The sequence below is a fragment of the Anarrhichthys ocellatus genome, unplaced genomic scaffold (assembly GCF_004355925.1).
Source record: "Anarrhichthys ocellatus isolate YVR2014 unplaced genomic scaffold, GSC_Weel_1.0 scaffold15, whole genome shotgun sequence".
Taxonomy (NCBI): domain Eukaryota; kingdom Metazoa; phylum Chordata; class Actinopteri; order Perciformes; family Anarhichadidae; genus Anarrhichthys; species Anarrhichthys ocellatus.
In genome coordinates, this window is record NW_022280045.1 from 6,948,133 (window position 1) to 6,966,503 (window position 18,371).

Below are 18,371 nucleotides of genomic sequence, written 5' to 3' on the forward strand. Positions count from 1 at the left end.
CACACACACACACACACACACACACACACACACACACACACACACACTCGCACAAAACAACGACGCTCATTTGCCAGTTACCCTTTAGTCTTTGATAAATGGCAAATGTGTGAACCACGGGGCACAGCGTAAGGTGGTGGTGGCACCATCATCAACGAGCTCATCACAATGACGAAAGGCACTTCTCATCTTCCTCACTCACACGTTTTATTTGTAGCCCTCTAATCAGAAGCACCGCCGTCACCTCTACTTTATTTCTTGGGAGTTTCTACTTTCCAAGAACTGTGCAAAGTACAGTACACTTGATTCGTCCTGACTGAAATCAAAATGACGTCTCGGTTTCAAACTTTTCAGGCCTAGTTAGGTTTCATTTGAAAGTGTGGTTGGTCTGTTTGGAAAAAATGTTGCTACCTGAAATTTGTGAATCATCATTTCAAAAACAGAAATGATGCTATGCCCAGACGCATCGTGTTTGTTGGAAGCTTAGGTCTTCAGATGAAACGTGCATCATTTACTTTCATGACCAGAAGAGTAGGTGAATATCTCACTACAATTTCTATCCCTCCTTAAAAAAGAAAGAATAAAACACAAATACAAAATGTGCAACCTTTAAAACAGTGCACCGTTTCTTTCTAAAACCGTCTATTGCCAACAATGTTTGCCTCTTCTATGTCTTTCTACAAAAATACCTTTTTGGCAATCCGAGTCTACTACATGTAAGAAATTTGAGAGATTATTCGTATTCATTCATTCTCAAGAAATCAACCGTGTGAATCAAAGTCAACAGAGGCCTCATGTGACGCCATCAACCACACGACGACGACGACTGCCTCTAAACGAGCTATGCTGTGAAAGTGACGAAGAACAACGACGGTACAATCTTTACCTCACGCCGAATGAACATGAGGGGAACTGAAACTCACCGCCACAGAGCAGAGGGAGGGAACTCATCTCAGTCAATCTAAAACTTGTTTCTCCACATACGACTCTGTTGTGCATAGTACTACCACACATCATACTGTATTTGCACTACAAAAAGTACAATTACCAACCACTGGTGCCAAGTGAAGAAAGAAAAACAGCCACCCAAATGAAGGACTCCATGCGTACTGTACTAGATAATCTCTCAGACCACGGAGGCCAAACTAAATGGCAAGATGACTGGTTCTTTTTTTTTTCTTTTTTCCTTTCTTGCTACATGAAAAGATATCCTTCATTTGGCTCACATTAGCTGGATACTGTGCATCCTAAAACAGAACCTAAGAGCATCGCAAATGTTGTGAAAACGTAAAGAAACACAGCGATGAAACGGTGTAAAGCCATACACACCGACCGCATGTGTGTCTGAAATATACTGTACATAAGTTATATTACTGCTTTGTTTTTGTACACAAATGTTCTACAGCTCTGTGAGTCAAACTTGTGATGAAATGAACAGTAAAGCGCGGGGGGGGAAGGATGTACCGCGAGTAAATCTGCATTAAAAAGAACAATAAACATCTGCAAGGACATAGTACCGCTAAAACAGTCAAATCTAACAAGAGTGAAGGCAAATACAGTACCGAAGATACAATAATCACACAGACTGATGCTCCACAAGTGTCTTTAGCATATAGAAACAAGACACATGAGAGGAGCACTAACAGTTAAGCCTTAAGTCAATGGCTACAGGTGCTACAGTATCAAAGAGGATGAAAAAAGAAGGCAGATGTTTGAAACAAAGAGACGTTTGATGCTTAATGTCTTTCCACCTGAATCATGGGGAACTGCATCTAATAATGTACCCCTCCATCTAGTGTATTGTGAGTAAAAGTCTATATTCACAATATACCAAATATGTACCATGCATTTCTCTCGTCATACAGTTTTTACTGTACGTCGTACCTCGTCAATTACAAAAGAGGCCCAAAGAGAGAGAGAGAGAGCAACAAGCCAAAGCAGTTGGAAATAAAGATTATTTCATAAAAAATATACCTCTGTGTGTGTATTGTATTTTTAAAGCTGTATCTTTGTCTATTTCGACGGCCGTTTATTTCCTCCTTCCTTCTTTCAACCTCGACGTGCCCCCTTGTTCCAGTGACACAGGCTTGTGGTCATTCAAAGCTATTACTATGGCACTTCAGCAAGCTTTAAATTGAATCATCAATCTTTTTAAAACCCATTAAAATACTCCCCTCCCCACACACACACACACACACCCCCCCCCTCCCTCGGCTCCAGTGACTACACCCCTGGTCGTCGGGGTTTTCAGCCGCCTCTAGGTGTGAAGGGAGCAGCCTGCTTTAGCCGAGCCAGTCCTTTTCAGTGGGTGACAGCTCAGGCTTTTGTCTACGGAGAGTTTGCAGGCAGTCTGGGGATGACAGATTGGGCCTTTGTCTGTGGACAGTTAGCAGTTAGTGTTCAAGGCAAAAAAACAAACAAAAGTGCCTCTTGTAAATTCATCCCACCATCTGGTTTCTCTCCTCTTCTCCACGATCTTGAAAACAACATTTTGTGTGCTTATTTTGACTTCTGTGAACACATTTAGTCCGTCTTTTTTTTTTTTTCTGAATTAAAGGTAATTTCATTTGAATTTCTCACACTTGATGTTTCATAACTGACACTGTACAGTCACGGCTGGCTAATGCGACACTCTCCTCGAGTTAAAACTCACTGCGTCGGCCAGACTAACTGTACAGTTCTCCCATACTGGTGGTGGTGGTGTGCTTATTTTGAAGCCATGCTGTTAGCAAGGAGAGCTCTTTGCTGGACTGGAGTTGGTGTGGGAAATTAGCACCAGCATCAAGCCAAGAACACATGAATTTTAAATAGTTGCTGTTGAGTCTATTTCTCTTCGCCACTTAAACAAGAACAAGCTTTGTTTTGAGGATCGTTTTTTTCCCCAATGTGACGAGTGAAAATTGAGTTCCCCCACCCTGGTTGGCGTCCCGACACTGCTGGTGGATGATTCATCTGGGGTGCTGGTTCTGGTTCTGAGAGCGGGCCAGGACTGGGTAGGCTAGATTTACATTCAGATGGTCGTTGTGTTGGACCAAGGAGACGTTTTTGTAGTGGAGCACCAGGTCTTTGAGGGACGAGTACAGATTGTAGGGCTCAGCGAATCCGTAGCCCGTGGCAGTCTTGTAGATGACACAGTGCTTGGCGTCACCCTCCACACTGGAAAGAAGAGCAGGGATCATTTACACCGTCGCCCCGACTGGCCTTAAATTACTTCATTACTGTCATATGTTGTCTATATATATATATATATATATATATATATATATACACACAACACTTTTTCACAGCAGACACTTTGGCTTGCTGTAGAAGGAAACGCTCAGGTGTAAGTGATGGCATAACGAATGCATTACATTTAGGTGAGTCGGTTTGCTTGTTTACTGATTGAACTGAGCCATTGTTCTCACCTGTGCGTTTCCTGCAAAACCAAGTAAAAAAGGTCTACTGACGACAGTAACTGTGTGGTAACTAGAGAGAGAACTTTTTATCATGCAAGTTTGACACTTGTTTAATTAATACTTTTTTAATGAATTGTGTCTTGAAGCTCCTTTGCACTCTTCCAATGAAAAAAAAAAGAATCCTTGCTCTTTGTTTCTTAAACCTGCAAACGTTTATTTTAACTTTTTTGTTAACTAGTTATAACTAGTTATACTGTACAGTGGCCTATGTTAGCTTGAAGATCACTGGTTATTGTGACAATGAATGTTAAATATTATAATATTATATTATAGTATTTCAGTCGTTACAAAATATCCTGCTGTCAAACTAAGATAGTCTACATTTTGTCAGTTATTTAAAGCTACGGTGGGGAATGCATTTTAGAAACATTTGCGTTGTATTTGTGGAAATTCTCTTTACTTCCTGATAACTATTAATTAATCAAAATCTCTGACACAATAATTAGAAACATCTGGTATCTGTGGCTGTCGCAGGACTGTAATAAACTCGTCCAATAATTCAATGTGAGAATTGATTGGACGGCCTACCTGTACTGACAAGAGCTATCTTCGTTGTTTCCGTCTTTTATGATACGTTTACTTTCATAATGTTAATTTTGGGGGAGCGGCTTTGGATGGATCCCTGAAGTGACGAGCTGTCAGTGTTGCTGACTTGGCAATTGTCTTGCTAGATTTAGTGTTTTTTGGAGCTAATGCTGCTCGCTACTTTCATAGGAAAAAGTTGGGGTTTCCGGTTGGATAATTTCAAAAGTCTAGCTTACTCTTGATGGTTTCTCCAAAGTTACCTACCAAAGCTGCAAGTGGATAAAGAAATAGATCATGATAGAAAAAAATAAAACTTACACGACAGAACAGGCGTAGGAGCCCTTCTGTGATTGGCTCTCACGGATGAGGAAGGTCCCGTCACATTTGCCTCTCAGCATCTCCTCAGCCTGGGTGCGTTTGATGTCGCCCACATACCAGGTACACTCATCATGGTGGGGTGAACCCTCATCGTCCTCCAGTGAGAAGGAGCTGGAAACACAGGATTAAAGCAGCAGATACTCAACCACATGTCATAGCACGACCAAAACACTGAGCTCCAGCCGCTCCATAAATTACAGGTGGAGATACTGCAGCACCCGGTCATCACAGCCGTTACTTCATCTCAAACACTTACTCATCTGCATCATTCTTTATGCCCAGCCATTCATTGATCTTCTTCTGCCGTGTCCCCTTCTGAGTCAGCCATCTGCAAAGCCACAACACCGCACATTTAGTGCTGACACTTTACCATCATTCTCAAGTTATGAAGATAACAAGTGTGCGTGTATATATACATTTTATATAATCTTAAAATTCATTCTTACATCAAGTACTGGTCTCTGATTTTGCGGAGCTGCATGAGATCCGGCTTGAGGCTGTTCATCTTTTTGTCGATCTCTCGGTTATCAGAGACCTGCTGTCTCAGGTCCTGCTCCAGCTTACGCTTGCTGTCATGGATCTCCTTCACACGAGACGTCAGACGCTCAGAGTTGCTCTGGATCCTGATTTGAGAGAATGTGCTATGAATGTGATGTTCAAATGGGATTCATGCCATCTTTTGCAGTTGAATTAAATGAGGATTATCAAGAATCCCCGTCCATAAAAACATATCAATTTACTTTTGAATCTCCTTTTCGTTGCCCTCGCGTTGGAATCGCTCCAAAGACTCTCTGCTGTAGCGCTCCTGAGTCTCACACTGCTCCTCAAAGATCTTGATGGTCTCATTGAAGGCCTCGATGGCTGTGCGCTTCATCTGCAGCTCCTGCAGGACACCGGGCCAGACAAACAGACTGTGACCCTCCATCTCATGATGTATTGTTTTTCAATTAGTTAGCACCTGCTGATATCTTCTACCTCTACTGTGGTGTAATATAGAAAGTAACAGATACATCTTGTAAAGAATATACACATATAAATGCTTGAAATTCACCACTTGAGTATTCATCAGGGTCATAATATATACTGCAGATATATCTTATATTTTACCATTTCACTTACTTTATACTTGAGGTATTTAAATTTGTTTTATGAATGTTTATGTTGTAAATGCTTTCACACTGATTCTATCTTTGTCTTTGTTAGTTCTACTGGAGGTCTGCACATATTCATAATGTAATCTGTTTATATCTAATATTCTTTTGAATACATTTTGATAAAAACTGTTACATGTGCATGTTTCTTTATGTTTTCTATTACTGCTGCATTTGCTACACGTGGATTTAACCATTGTTCCATTGTAGAATAATTATCGTCTTATCTTTTGGATATGAAGTGTCTGTTTTCAAGATATGTAAGATATGTTTGTTCACTATATGAAAAACACAGGATATGAAGTGTATTATTTCTCGTACCTGTGAGGTGCGTGTGTATTCCTCGTACAGTGAGTCGTACTCGCGGCTCTTCTCCTGGTACTGCTCATGATAGACCTTCAGCTGCTCTCCCACCTCTTCTATGCTGTTCTCCTTCACCAACTGAGCCGTGCAACAAGCAGATGAGAGCAAAATCACCACTTTGATGAACGAAACACATTTCAAGCAGGCCCTGCTTATTGTTATTCATTAAAACAATGAGATAAAGGATTTCTACATCAAAAGGAGGCTTGCCGAGGGAGTTTGCGTGTCATTGAGCTTGATAGAAAAAAGTCACCAACCTGTTGGTATTTGGAGACGGGGAACAGAAGCTTGGTGTCCAGTTTGGCGTTGTATTGGGCCAGGGACTCGTGGCGATAGTGATTGATGAGCTCCACTACAGACAGGAAGGTAAGAGGCTCAGAGAAGCCATACCTTCCGTCTCGGTGGTAGATCTTTATAAGCTTGTTGTTCCCCCCTTTCCTGCAGGGGGAGACAGGAGCCACATGAGAACCAGAAGAAAACAACAGGACACATGGCTGCACATGTTAACTTTCAGCAAAGGTTTTTCCTTCATCGAAGGTCACATTTCTTTACTCTCTTCAGTTGATTCCGCTGTGGTTCTACCTGGTGTGGGAGACAGTGGTGTTGCTTTACCTGAGGGTGAGCGTGTACTCGCCCTCCAGTTTACTGGAGGCATCTCGGACCAGGAAGGTGCCATCTGGAGTGTCTCGCAGCTTCTCGTTCACCTCCTCTCTGCAAACACCATGACATGCAGTATTTACTTCATGAGCACTAACCGTGATCAGCTGCAATTCAACAGCAAAATAATAACAGAATTCTCACGATCAAAAAAAATCTGTAAAACAAGGAACATTGATTTCTGGAAGGCGTTGCATGTAAGCATGTATAGCAGACTGGTATCCACTATACATGCTGTCTGGTAGCTATGACATTTTTTATCCAATACTAATAAACTAATTTACCTTGAGATCTCTCCCCAGTACCACTCAGCATCGTTCAGCAGGCTGCTTGTGTCCGTCATGGCTGATGGTGCCATTTGTGACTTGACTGGCTTTGCTGGAAGAACTGGTAACACACACACACACAACATTAAAACTATTTTATACTAATGGAATTGATCCAAACAACAATCACGAAACACATTCACTCCCTGGAAACTGCTAACAATTAACCTACATGTAATAAGTTTTGAACTTTTGAAAGTATGCCAGAAATACTGTGTATTGTATTAAAGCTAACCTAATCAACAACCATCTTGTTACAGTAGTATAACATAAACATAACATACCCGGAGGAGCGAGGTCCTGCTCCATCATTCTCTCTATCAGAAGCCTTTCCACCACAAGGGCAGGGAACTCCTCATCCACAGACAACCTATCAATCAATCAATCAATCAATCAATCAATCAATCAATCAATCAATCAATACCAGGTTTAGAAACACATGGCCGAAACTCCCAATTTGACACCTTTGATAAATTGAAACTCTAGATTTACTTCAGTAGCCTTGTGCTTCACAGAACTGACAGATCAACACAATCTATTGCATCTGTTTTTGTGTGAAATATCCGTCATCCAGAACTTACCACGGGGTGGAGGGGCCGGTTTGTATCAGCAGTGGTCCAAAGATCTTTCCCAGCGTGTGTGTGTCCAGGCCATTACTGGCCTGCGCCTGAGTGACCTTGGCCAGGTGTGTGAGGAGGTGCTGCAGTGTGAGACGGTGATGGAGAGGGACGGAAGGGGAGCTCTCGAGGACCAGGCTTACCTCCCTGTCATGGCTTCCAGCGACTGCACCATCTGTAAAAAGGTATTCAAATAACCGCGAAGATGATAAACTACTGCAATAATTTAATGCGGTTTTACCACATGGGGGGAATCTCAGGAGAGTCAGGATATTTAACTAAGATAATGATGCTAAATTAGGTATTTATACATACTGTTTAGCCTGCTATGAGACATTCTGACCCCTACTTGTATCTTCATCAAGTCCTAAAATGTCAATAGGGTCAATGCATGTTTCTGTAAATAGTCCATTGTGTGCAGAGAATCAGCTGAAGAATGTCTAGCATGTCTCAGTGAGCTCATCCTCTCCCAACACTTTATTCCATTCTCTCAATGCTGACAAGCAACTGACCTCAATCAGCCGCATATAATGGTCGGTTTGAGCCTTGTGCAATTCTTTTTACTAAAACGACAGTTAGTGAGGCGATGAAATGTGCCGTTCTAACTACTAACACAGCTTTTTGGCAAGACAAATACTAAGTAGTTAAAAATATGTTCTCAAAAATACAAACAGAATGAGATTATTTCACCCGTTTCAAGCGCAGATCAATTTAAAAACGTTATTTTCACAATACTAGATCTATAGCAGTCAAAACCACATAGAGATTTAGAACAACATAACTTTAGTTGCTGGTGGCTTTGCTTGTTTAAGCTCATTAACTGCAAATTGTGTGCGTCGCATAGCTGTAGACCGTTTTCCAGAGCATGCCATGGGTTTTTAGATTGCTAAATGCACATTTTCCAGGCGCCACTGGTCTGAGTTCATTGTAAAAATGTATAAACATCAACTTGCAGAGAATCTCCCTTGAGATGGATAATAAGTTTAACTATTGAGCCAAAGTAGCAGAAAGTTTAAAGTTTCTCACTGGTGCGTCTTTGTTCTAACACCCAACTCCATGTTTGCTTGCGGTTGGTCTTCTGGGTTTGGAACACAGATCATCATCAGTTCAATACTTTTTGGCAGCCGACTATTTGACTGTTTTTAGAACATCTCCAGCTCTCAAGTGCTAATCGTCCGATAACAAGCCGTGCCCATACAGAGATACATGGAAGACGGCACCCGTTCCTAATTGAAAAATGGGCGTTAAGTCAATACAAGTATCGACTGGAAGCATTTCCTCACGAGATGGGACCTACCGGCTGACTGCTGTAGGACCTGCTGCTGCAGTTTTACAGCAGATTGAAGGTGAGCGTAGAAACAGGCGGGGATGACGGGTGACGGCAGGTCTCTCAGGTAGCTCAGCACACACTCGGACAGGTAGCCCACATCATTCTGACACGTCTCACTCTCTGGAGCCCAGAGACACAAACAAAGACATTTAGGGACAAGAAAAAGTTCCACTAAACGTAATTAAACACAAAGAAACCTGAATCTGAACGCTCTGTTCTGTTGTGGCTTGAATTCTCTCAAAATGTAAACCGTATGAAGCAGGTGAGACGTACTGAACCAACAGTAGAGGGCTACTTTCAAACATTTAATGTATGTGTAGCCTTATGAAATATGATGAGCATTGCTGAAAAACAGCATGCATGCTCGGTACAAATCCCATACAGTAAATATCAGTTCAACATTTTGAAATTCACTTCAGTATGCGATGCATAGCTCAAAGGTCTAATGTGAAGGATCTGACGGCATCTGGTGGTGAGGTTGCAGATTGCAACCAACTGAAACACACAAGAGAGTTGGAGAACTATGGTGGACGATGCAAAAACACAAAAAACGTGAATAAACGAAAACGCCAATGGCCCCATCTAGAGCCGGTGTTTGGTTTGTCGGTTAAGGGTTACTGTAGAAACATGGCGGCCGGCTCCGTAAAGAGGTGCCACTCCGTATGTAGAAATAAACTGCTAATTCTAAAGTAACAACAACAATTCCTATTTTCAGGTGATTATATACTAAATAAAACATACAAATCAATATTGTATTCTGGCAGTAGATACCCCAAAATGCAACACACTGTGCCTTTAAATGATACAGAATTATTGAGGATGAAAACCGAAATAGATATTTGAGACTTTAAACGATACGATTACAGATAGTAACCACTTTAACATAAAAACATACAATACAGGATAAGCAGAGGTCTTCATACAGACCCTTAGATATTTTTTTTTTTTTTTTTTACCAAGAAACAATCAACTCATTGGTGCTCTGTGGTGGACAAACGGTGTCAATGTTTCTCAGAGATCTCAAACCTAGTTAGTCTGAACTACAATTTTATCTGGCATCGACACCAATACGATATATCTGCCAAAAGCTACTATGAGCCAATATTTTGGTCCAACTCTACTGCAATGTGAACACAAATAAAGTGTATTACACACACTATGAAATGAAGCTTAAAAAGGAATAAATCTTAGACTCAGACTAACTCACCAGAGCTCATGCTGTACACTGGGCTGTCTGAACCGGAGGAAGCATCTGTCCTGTACAATATCTTGCAGTCCAGACCTGAGGAAGACAAAAAGAGAAGTTTAATAAAGGTTCGTACAATTGAGCTGACAGAAAAATAGCAATGCTACTCAATCGAACAAATAATCACACAGTGAAACGCACATGCAGCTAACTCCAACATAGGGGACGACTCCATGGCTGCCTGACTTGGACTAAAAGATCGACTGTCATGGAAAAGACAAACCGTGCTATGAGACACACAGAGCAGACGTTTCACTGGCTAGACGACGTCAGTTTATAAGCAACAACTTGTACGTGACAAAGCACATGGCCAGATATTTGTTTTGGAAATACTCAGGACAAAATTTCAGCTGTGTGTTGTTTTCATTCCAGTGTCACACCCGTCAGCAGAGAGAAGGGGATCAATCAATTGGGGGAGAGTTGGTCCTTCAAATGTTGTTTGGACAAAGCAGTAATTTAAGTTAGTTTGTTCTATTCTTGATGGAAAATGTGCGATTGATTTAGTGACAGACAGCAAAGACATTTTAAACCGAGACACTGGATCAAGAAATTAAACTAAACTATCTTTGTAATTAAATAATGTAGAAACTGGCAGACTAACATTCCAATCTTTCATTACAGAGATAAATATTTCACACTAAATATCCCTGAAGAAAACATTCAAACTCTTCCTGACTTCATTTCTCTTTTGGGTCCCAGACTTAAAAGCCATTTAGGAACACCGGTTCTAGACAGCAGGTCCTTGAGACGAGCCAGTCTCTCAGGTAGCTGTGAGAACCACACCATGCAGTCACAGTGGATGTGCATCCAACACTGGCAGGTAACTCAATATCAGTGCTACACCATATTATTTACATGCCGTCATCCTTCAAGTTGAAATCAATATTGAAATCATGAGTGACTCGATTAAAGCATCACTTCCACACAAACTAACTGTCCTCAGCTTTAGAGTATGAGGTGTGTCCACACTGGAAAACTGATGTTAAATCAGATATACTTGGAAAAAGAGAGAATGGAGGCTAAAAACAATTGTTTTTTAGTTTGCTGAAGTATCGTTTTGTCCCACAATGCAATGCACATTTGCAGAAGCTACTCACAAGGACAAACTATATTAATAAATGCAATTGATGGTGAGACAACAGAAATATCTTGGAAATCTAGTGAACAATATTATAACTTTAGAAATAACTTTTGCTTTCTCTTTGTGAAGTAAAATTAGCAGCTTCTGTAGAAAATGTTTAGAATGTTGATTTTAGCAACTGCAAAACCAGTTTAGTATAAAGATGAATTACATGGAAGTGGGACACAGGTTGAGTGTTCCGTACATTGAAAGAACAGAAACGATTAGTCAATGACTTCATTGGTCAATCCACAGAAAAATATCTAGCAACTATTTTGTCAATTAATTTATTCGAGCTAAAACACCCAAATTCCCACTTTTCAATTGTGATGATTTACTGGTTTTAAACCGTAGGTCAGACAAGAATGTTAAGACGTTTTAGTCTGCTCTGACAATTCTTTGACATTTTGAACATTAAATGATTAAACGAGAATATAATCTGCAGATTAATCGGTAATGAAAATAATTATTATTTGCAGCCACACAAATCTATTCGTGTGCAAGAGAGACGAACATAAGAGAGAGAAAATAAAAAAAGGAAGACGGTAAAAAAAAAGAAAAAAAAAAAAGCTGTGAACGGAGTCCCACTGAGCGCCATTTGTTAATAACAGTACTGCGTATCAAACTCACTGTACAGGACTCTCAGTGAGAACTTGTTCGGACTCAAACCACATTAAACTTCCATGTAGGAAATCCGCATAAAGTCCCTAACCGACCGAGTGTGCACTTCTAATCCGTGTGACTGCCTGACTGGATCCACATGTCTACGTGTCTAATGCTGGCGTGAGAGCAGGAGGCACATGGCGAGAGGGAGACGGAGAGACGGGGGAGACGAGACAGGCGACAGACCAATACGTTGGCCGATTGTACATGGATGTACCTCTCTTCTCTATGGCTTGGATCAGGCTGGCGAGGGTCGGGGGAGCCGTCTCTGGCGGTGTGAACTGCTCGCTCAGGTCCAGCACAGAAACAGCTGAAACAACAACACAAATCACTGTTACACTTCTGGCACAAAGCCTCCGAGAGACCACGGGGGGTGCTGCAGCACACACAGGGGCGCGGTTAACTAGGAGCAGTTGGAGATATAGAGCATGTGTAATGTTGCGAGCGTGTATAAAATCTGTGAGAAACACGATCAAATGTGAGGAGGTGGATTTTAATATCCATGTTGCAAGAAGCACACCTGTTAGTGGCAGTTCGTCTCCGGTGTTGCATTTGTTGTGATCGTATTTAAAGACATAAAAACTAAAACACTTGAAGCTTGTGATGCATCTTGAAGTCTGGAAGTCTAGCTGATTAGATTTAAGATAAGAAAAGCTGAACAATTTAGAAAGCTTAATGAACAAAAGAATGAAAAGAGCCTTTATACGGAGGAGTGAAAATAAAAAAAAAACAGAGAAGAAAAACAGACTGCTGATGGCGAGCGAAAACTTTATCTACTTCACAACTCCCCAGAGACCAAATCAAACATCTTTTCAGTCCGAGAGAAAGAGAAAAGGAGAAAGCAAGAGGGGGGAAAAAAAGGAGAGAGATCCCATTTCCCTCCCTCTCTTTTTTTCCCTTTTCTTCTCTCTCCTCTCGCTTTCTCTCCTCCCCTCCGTCCTGCTCGGTGTTTCGCCTTAGCTCTTTGCGTGAGTGGAGCACAATAAAGGATTTAATCAAAACTCCTGAACAAGCAAAAGCCCCGTGGCAGTGTGCCAGGCCCGGCCCGGCCCAAACAGGCAGCGCCTCCTATTCGGCCCCAAAGCAGGGCTATGTGCAGTGGGCTGGGTGGGGGTTATGGGTGAAGGGTGAGGAGGGGGTGGCGGCAACGCTGGGTGCAGGGAGGGCCCGGCCTGGCCGGGGCTTGGCATTAGGCTCCTGTTCCTGGCACGGCTAAACCGCTGCTGATTATTAATTTGGGGAGTTCAGACAAGAAACACAGCGTCAGCACATTCCTCTCTCTCTCTCTCTCTCTCTCTCTCTCTCTCTCTCTCTCTCTCTCTCTCTCTCTCTGGATGTCTCTCTCTCTCTCTCTCTCAGTTTCTCTGGATGTCTCTCTCTCTCTCTCTCTTGCATTCTTGCTCTTGCTGGACTTTCTCCCTCTTGCTCCTCATCTTTCTTTTTCTCCCTCTTGGTGTCTTTTACAGAAGTTTTTATCGCTCTCTCTCTCTCTCTCTCGGTCTCCGTTTCTGCCGGTTGAACATGGAAACTTTGCCTGGCCGGGTCTCCAGCTCTCTAGCGAGCACACAGACAGACCTCTGCCTCTTCTTTATCCCTGTTGGCCATTTTTGGTTGGCAGGGCCCTTCCCCCTCTGCTCTCATCACATGGTGTCTCTCTTTGGTGTGCAGTACAGTTTATACATTCATAGTGTAATGCATTACAAAATGATTTGTCTACTTAGGGACCGTTTGTGCTCCTGGTTAAAACAAACAGGATGCACTCAAAAGCTTCTTCTTCTTTCCTCCCCGCTGTGCATTCAAACAATGCATGAGTAATCGGGAGAGGAAACTATCTTTTTTTTTTTTAAAGCTGAACGCCAACAAATATGGACTAAAGCAGAATATTTGTTAGATAAAAACATGGTGTGAATTTTGGAAATTAATACATCTATATTTTTCAAATAGCGCAAAGTTATTGTAACTATTTGGATCACACAAGTTGAATACTACTACTGATATTAGTGGAGCCTAATCTTTTACCGGCAACTGTGCAGAAACACCAGGATAGACGTGCAAAAAATACAAATCTGCCACGAATGTGAGCGAGCACGTTAGTGATCGGTGCGTCGACTTATGATATTGTGTTGTTGTCGTTTTGGTGAATGTATAAATGATTCAGTACACGAGAGCACAAGTCGCGGGGCTCTTACGGGTTAAGGCAGGACGCAGGCAATAAAACGTGAAAACCAAATAAAAAAGGGAAATAAGTACAAATATAGGCCATAAAACCACAAAATGAATTCCCTAACAGTTTGGGAGGAGAGTAAGAAAACATTGATTGCCATATTTTCCCCAAGAGGAAGGAACTTTCTCACTCCTACATGCAAACAAACACTTAATTTTACTGTATAAGTCTCTTTGCTCGTAAAATTAAAAAAATAACTTTGACTTTCGTGCGAAGGAGTCTTTCTTTTTTGTTTTTCCTGCCAAAAGCAGCTGAAGCCCTGCAGTCGTCTCAAGGTTTTGGAAAGGTTTGGAAAAAAAAAAAAAAAAAAAAGAGTGAAAAGTAGAGAGAGAGGTAACAGCAACTTGTTAGTCAATTAGAACCACTTCCTTGGCAGACTGCACACTGGCAGGCAGGCTTATGACTTGACAAGCCCTGAGCCTACGCCAATGGGAGAAACGGATAAGAGAGAGGGAGAGGGAGAGGGAGAAAGAGAGAGGAAAAGCATGACAGAGTGTAGTTTTTAGTGCATTTGAACCTTTTAAGTCTAGTTCATGCATTCATTGTAAGAGATTTTTACAGGCTCGATCTCACGACTGTGTTTGCAGAATTTCTACAGAAATGATTTGATGAAGTCAAACCCAGTCATTCAACATCATCCGTGTCAGAGAAATAGAAACCTTACAAAGTCATGTGTGAAGTGTGCTGTCTGCAGGTGAAGCTGGAGCGGTCGGATGAATGCTGCCGATCCTGTCGTGTGTTTGCACAGCTCGCTCAATGCGAGGCGAGCAGCAGACAGGCAAAAGTAGACTGGACGCAGCAAAGCTATGTGAAGTAAATATTTGCTCTGTATCTTCGACATCAGAGTGCTTATGTAATACGTAGCTGGCTCTGCTGCATTCTCCCTCTCTGGGGTCTGTGTCACAAACTGGAGCTCCTCCAAACGCAGAGATACGGCAGGAATTCATTCACAGGGTTTAACTGCTTGAAATTACACCTCTTCAATTTTCTCACTTTACGTACAAACACTCCCGACACTTTCGATTTTTTTGTTTTGTTTTTACGATGAGTTTAGATTATGTAATTCAACTACGACGACAGCAAATCATCATTTGTTGTGTGGTAGAAACGTTGGATTCACTCTTTTTATATTTAACAAAAGACTTCACACATTTTAGGCTTTGGAAGATACAAATCACACCCAGACAGCCACAGCTACCACAGAAAAATGAATCATATTTGTATTGTACTACAACCAAAGTGATCCCGATGAAGGGTAATCACTGGTTCTAAAGGCTGAAGAAACACAAGCTTTGGTGAGTTCAGTTTACTAAAAACAATTTGCTGCTAACAAACATGTTGAGGTTTAAAGATTAACTTAATAATGTCATTCTTCCATTTTTTATCTGCATTATTTCACCAGATGTAACTAACTTCCCATAATTTCACTGTCCTCTAAATGCACCAATGTGAGGGTAAACTGAAGTAAACTCCTTCATCAACAAATGAGGATCAAATTTTCCAAAACATTTTTTTTTTTTTTTTTTTTCAAACCATGTCGGTTACTCCGAACACGTGTTTCTTATGTACAGTGGTGACAAGGCCAGTTGGCGTCTGGCTCACGGATGGTGTGCGACAGCGTCTGTGCTGCTGGTCAGGTTTCACTGCTACATGTGCTCACTGCGTCCCAGCTATGTGGATAAGCAACGCATTGAGAGCGCTCACACCGTCCACTCCGCCATCTCAACGTGCTTCAGAGCTACACGTGTACGAGTGAGTGTCGAGACGCAGGTGACGTCTACACAATGCTGGTTTCACCGGGGAGACACATTAATGCAGAGAGATGCTATAAACACGTTTCATACAATGTGACTAAACATTATTTGTAGTGGGAAAACGGAGGGGGGGGGGGGTTAACAACTTTAGTATTAAAATGTCAACGTATGACTCTAATATATCAATTTACACAAAAATGCTCCCAAGTAACACCAGGCTCATGTTTATAGAGAAAATGTTAGCGAGAACGTCACTAAAACACTGACATTGTGGGGTTGACAGGAACCTACATTTTCTTGCACTCCATCGGTTGGCTACCAGGTGCCCATGTGTGAGATCACTTCTTGTCTGTGTATCGAGTGTTTGACATGTGCATTTCCTTTTGCATGCCTTCTGACTGACCGTAAGCCAGGAGCTGGCATCTACTCAATGCAGTTTGTGTCCAGCAAAGTCCAGTGTGCAAACCAGTTGGTGTTGCTGTCCCTCTTCCATACACAATGAATGTGGTGGTTGTGTTAATGTTAGATGCGAGGCCAACCCACTGTGTCGCATTGGTTGGCATATTTGTAAACCTCTAGTATATCTTCTGACTGCATAAACCGGTGAATTGTCATCTCTAACTGTATGACGACACAGCATTGTGTCCGATGGAGTGTTACACGAGTCTCAGTCTGAAAGTAATGTGGCCACTTCAAACAAAGTGCTCGTCAGATCGTTGAACACCTTTGCAATGTCAGAGTCAGGGCGGCTGTGCACACCAAGTTCTGTAGCTTTCCAAAACCATCAATCCAACATTTCACAAGTGCAACACCAACAATGCCCTTGAGGAGATGCTGACCCCTCTCCGTCACCTTCGAGTGCAGCTATTTCCAGAAGCTATAAACACTTTTGTCTTCAGAGACAGTCGGTCTAAACCTAAATATATATGTGAAAAGTTGTCACCTCATTGAAGCACACACGTGCATACAAGGCCGGAGATTTGGCCCTCAGAAGAAAAGACCATGCTTCTGAAGTAGAACTTGGTTCATAGTCTATCCTGCGTTAATATCATCATAGCCTATATCAGCACATCGAAAATATCACACTCAAGTCTGAACGCTTTCATGGTATTTTAATTAAGAAACTGTACAAAATGTACGTTTCGCTCATAGCTTTTTCCTAAAGCCATTAATCTTTCAGTAAGACAACTTCACACCTAAAGGAGTTCTCTTTTACTGCTCTGGCACCGAAGAAATGCTTCAGAAAATAAAATGCGTAACGTACTAAATTGACTAAACTCCAGGAGAATAATAGAACAGTTAGGAGAGAAACCAAATACAGCTGGTTCCTATATTTGCAGTTGGATAGGGTGGCCTTGGCTCACACTGGAGCCCTCGTCTCCCTCCCTTCTCAGCCTCTCCATATCTCTCCCATTCATTTGCTCTACTGTCTCAGCGCCTATGCCACCCCCCTCCTCCATTAGTTCTTTGAAAGTGTTTTCCTGGTAAGGAAAAGGGAGCGGAGAGAGAGAGGCCTCCCCTTTCTGAGAACTGGCTCCGCTAACATGGTTTATAGCTGTCCAGAGACAGTATCAGACATGTATGTGAATCAGGGAGGGAGGCTGCAAAAAGGAGGGAGTACCAGAGAGAAGAGAGGGGGAGAGCGAGGGAGAGAGAATGAAGGGAGGAGTTTGCAAACATGCCAAGCCATGGTTCACTTCAGCAGGCAGTTAAAGTGAGGCCAGGGAAAGGAAAAAATCTCTCCGAGTTCGTAGAATTATTTCTGCTGCAAGTTGAGAAACGCTTTTGTCAAAGCAGACTTTTTACTCACAATCCGTCTCAAGATGCTTAAATCTATCACTCCAAGTTGTGCTGACAACATGTGTGCTCCACAACGCACTAAATACAAACCTACTGTTCTATTTAAAGCCGGTTTTGTGGCCGAAAGAATAAACTGCTTTAATACAGAGTGATGTCATTATTTACGCACATAAACAAACTACACAAAACACTCGTGAGTAGCCGAGTGCTGCATCAGTACGACAGGTAGTCCAAATATTCACACTAATACGACGTCATCAGCTAACCCACAATCCTCTGACTATGTCATTTTAAAAAGAAGAAAAGCTGAGCCATTGAGAAATCCACGCTTTGCATTTTGCCGGCTACAGAGTAACATCGGTGCATTGACATGCACTGAAGTAGACGGGTCGTTGACGCCGTTCTGCAGTAACCCGATTTCTTGAATGCAAATGAGAAACCTGGTTTCCTTAATCTGGGCAAAGGATTAAGGAAAAAAACAGTTAACAGTAGGATTTCTGCCAAAGAAACCCAATCTTTTGGCAATGTGTGCACTTACCTGGGCTTCTAAAGAGCTTTACATGAATGCATTTGCATGTAAAAGACTTGAGGCTGAGAGAGTATTGCTGTGTCCGTGTGCAGTGAAGAAAATTAATATCAATGTCAAAATAATTACATACAAATGTCTGACTAAAACTGAAATAAATAAGTCTGAATAAGTAAATGTCCCACTCTGAAACAGTGAGACAAACTCTCTCCTCGCAGTGTACTCGTCTGATA

General features: G+C 41.9%; 1 protein-coding gene across 5 annotated transcripts in view; it reads right to left on the reverse strand.

Moving 5' to 3' along the window:
* Positions 1-250: 250 nt before the first annotated feature.
* pik3r2 (phosphoinositide-3-kinase, regulatory subunit 2 (beta)) overlaps positions 251-18,371 on the reverse strand; it is a 28,800-nt gene continuing 10,679 nt past the window's right edge. For 4 of the 5 annotated variants that reach the window (XM_031854648.1, XM_031854649.1, XM_031854652.1 and 1 more), the window contains exons 3-16: positions 12,052-12,144; positions 10,013-10,087; positions 8,773-8,925; positions 7,440-7,650; positions 7,143-7,228; positions 6,817-6,919; positions 6,488-6,586; positions 6,133-6,313; positions 5,834-5,953; positions 5,102-5,244; positions 4,808-4,984; positions 4,618-4,689; positions 4,302-4,472; positions 2,949-3,156 (exon numbers count right to left, since the gene is read on the reverse strand). In XM_031854648.1, coding sequence (XP_031710508.1) covers positions 2,949-3,156; positions 4,302-4,472; positions 4,618-4,689; positions 4,808-4,984; positions 5,102-5,244; positions 5,834-5,953; positions 6,133-6,313; positions 6,488-6,586; positions 6,817-6,919; positions 7,143-7,228; positions 7,440-7,650; positions 8,773-8,925; positions 10,013-10,087; positions 12,052-12,144 — 1,892 coding nt within the window. Of the gene's footprint in view, positions 3,157-4,301; positions 4,473-4,617; positions 4,690-4,807; positions 4,985-5,101; positions 5,245-5,833; positions 5,954-6,132; positions 6,314-6,487; positions 6,587-6,816; positions 6,920-7,142; positions 7,229-7,439; positions 7,651-8,772; positions 8,926-10,012; positions 10,088-12,051; positions 12,145-18,371 lie in introns of all 5 variants that reach the window. The other variant, XM_031854647.1, reaches the window with a different exon arrangement.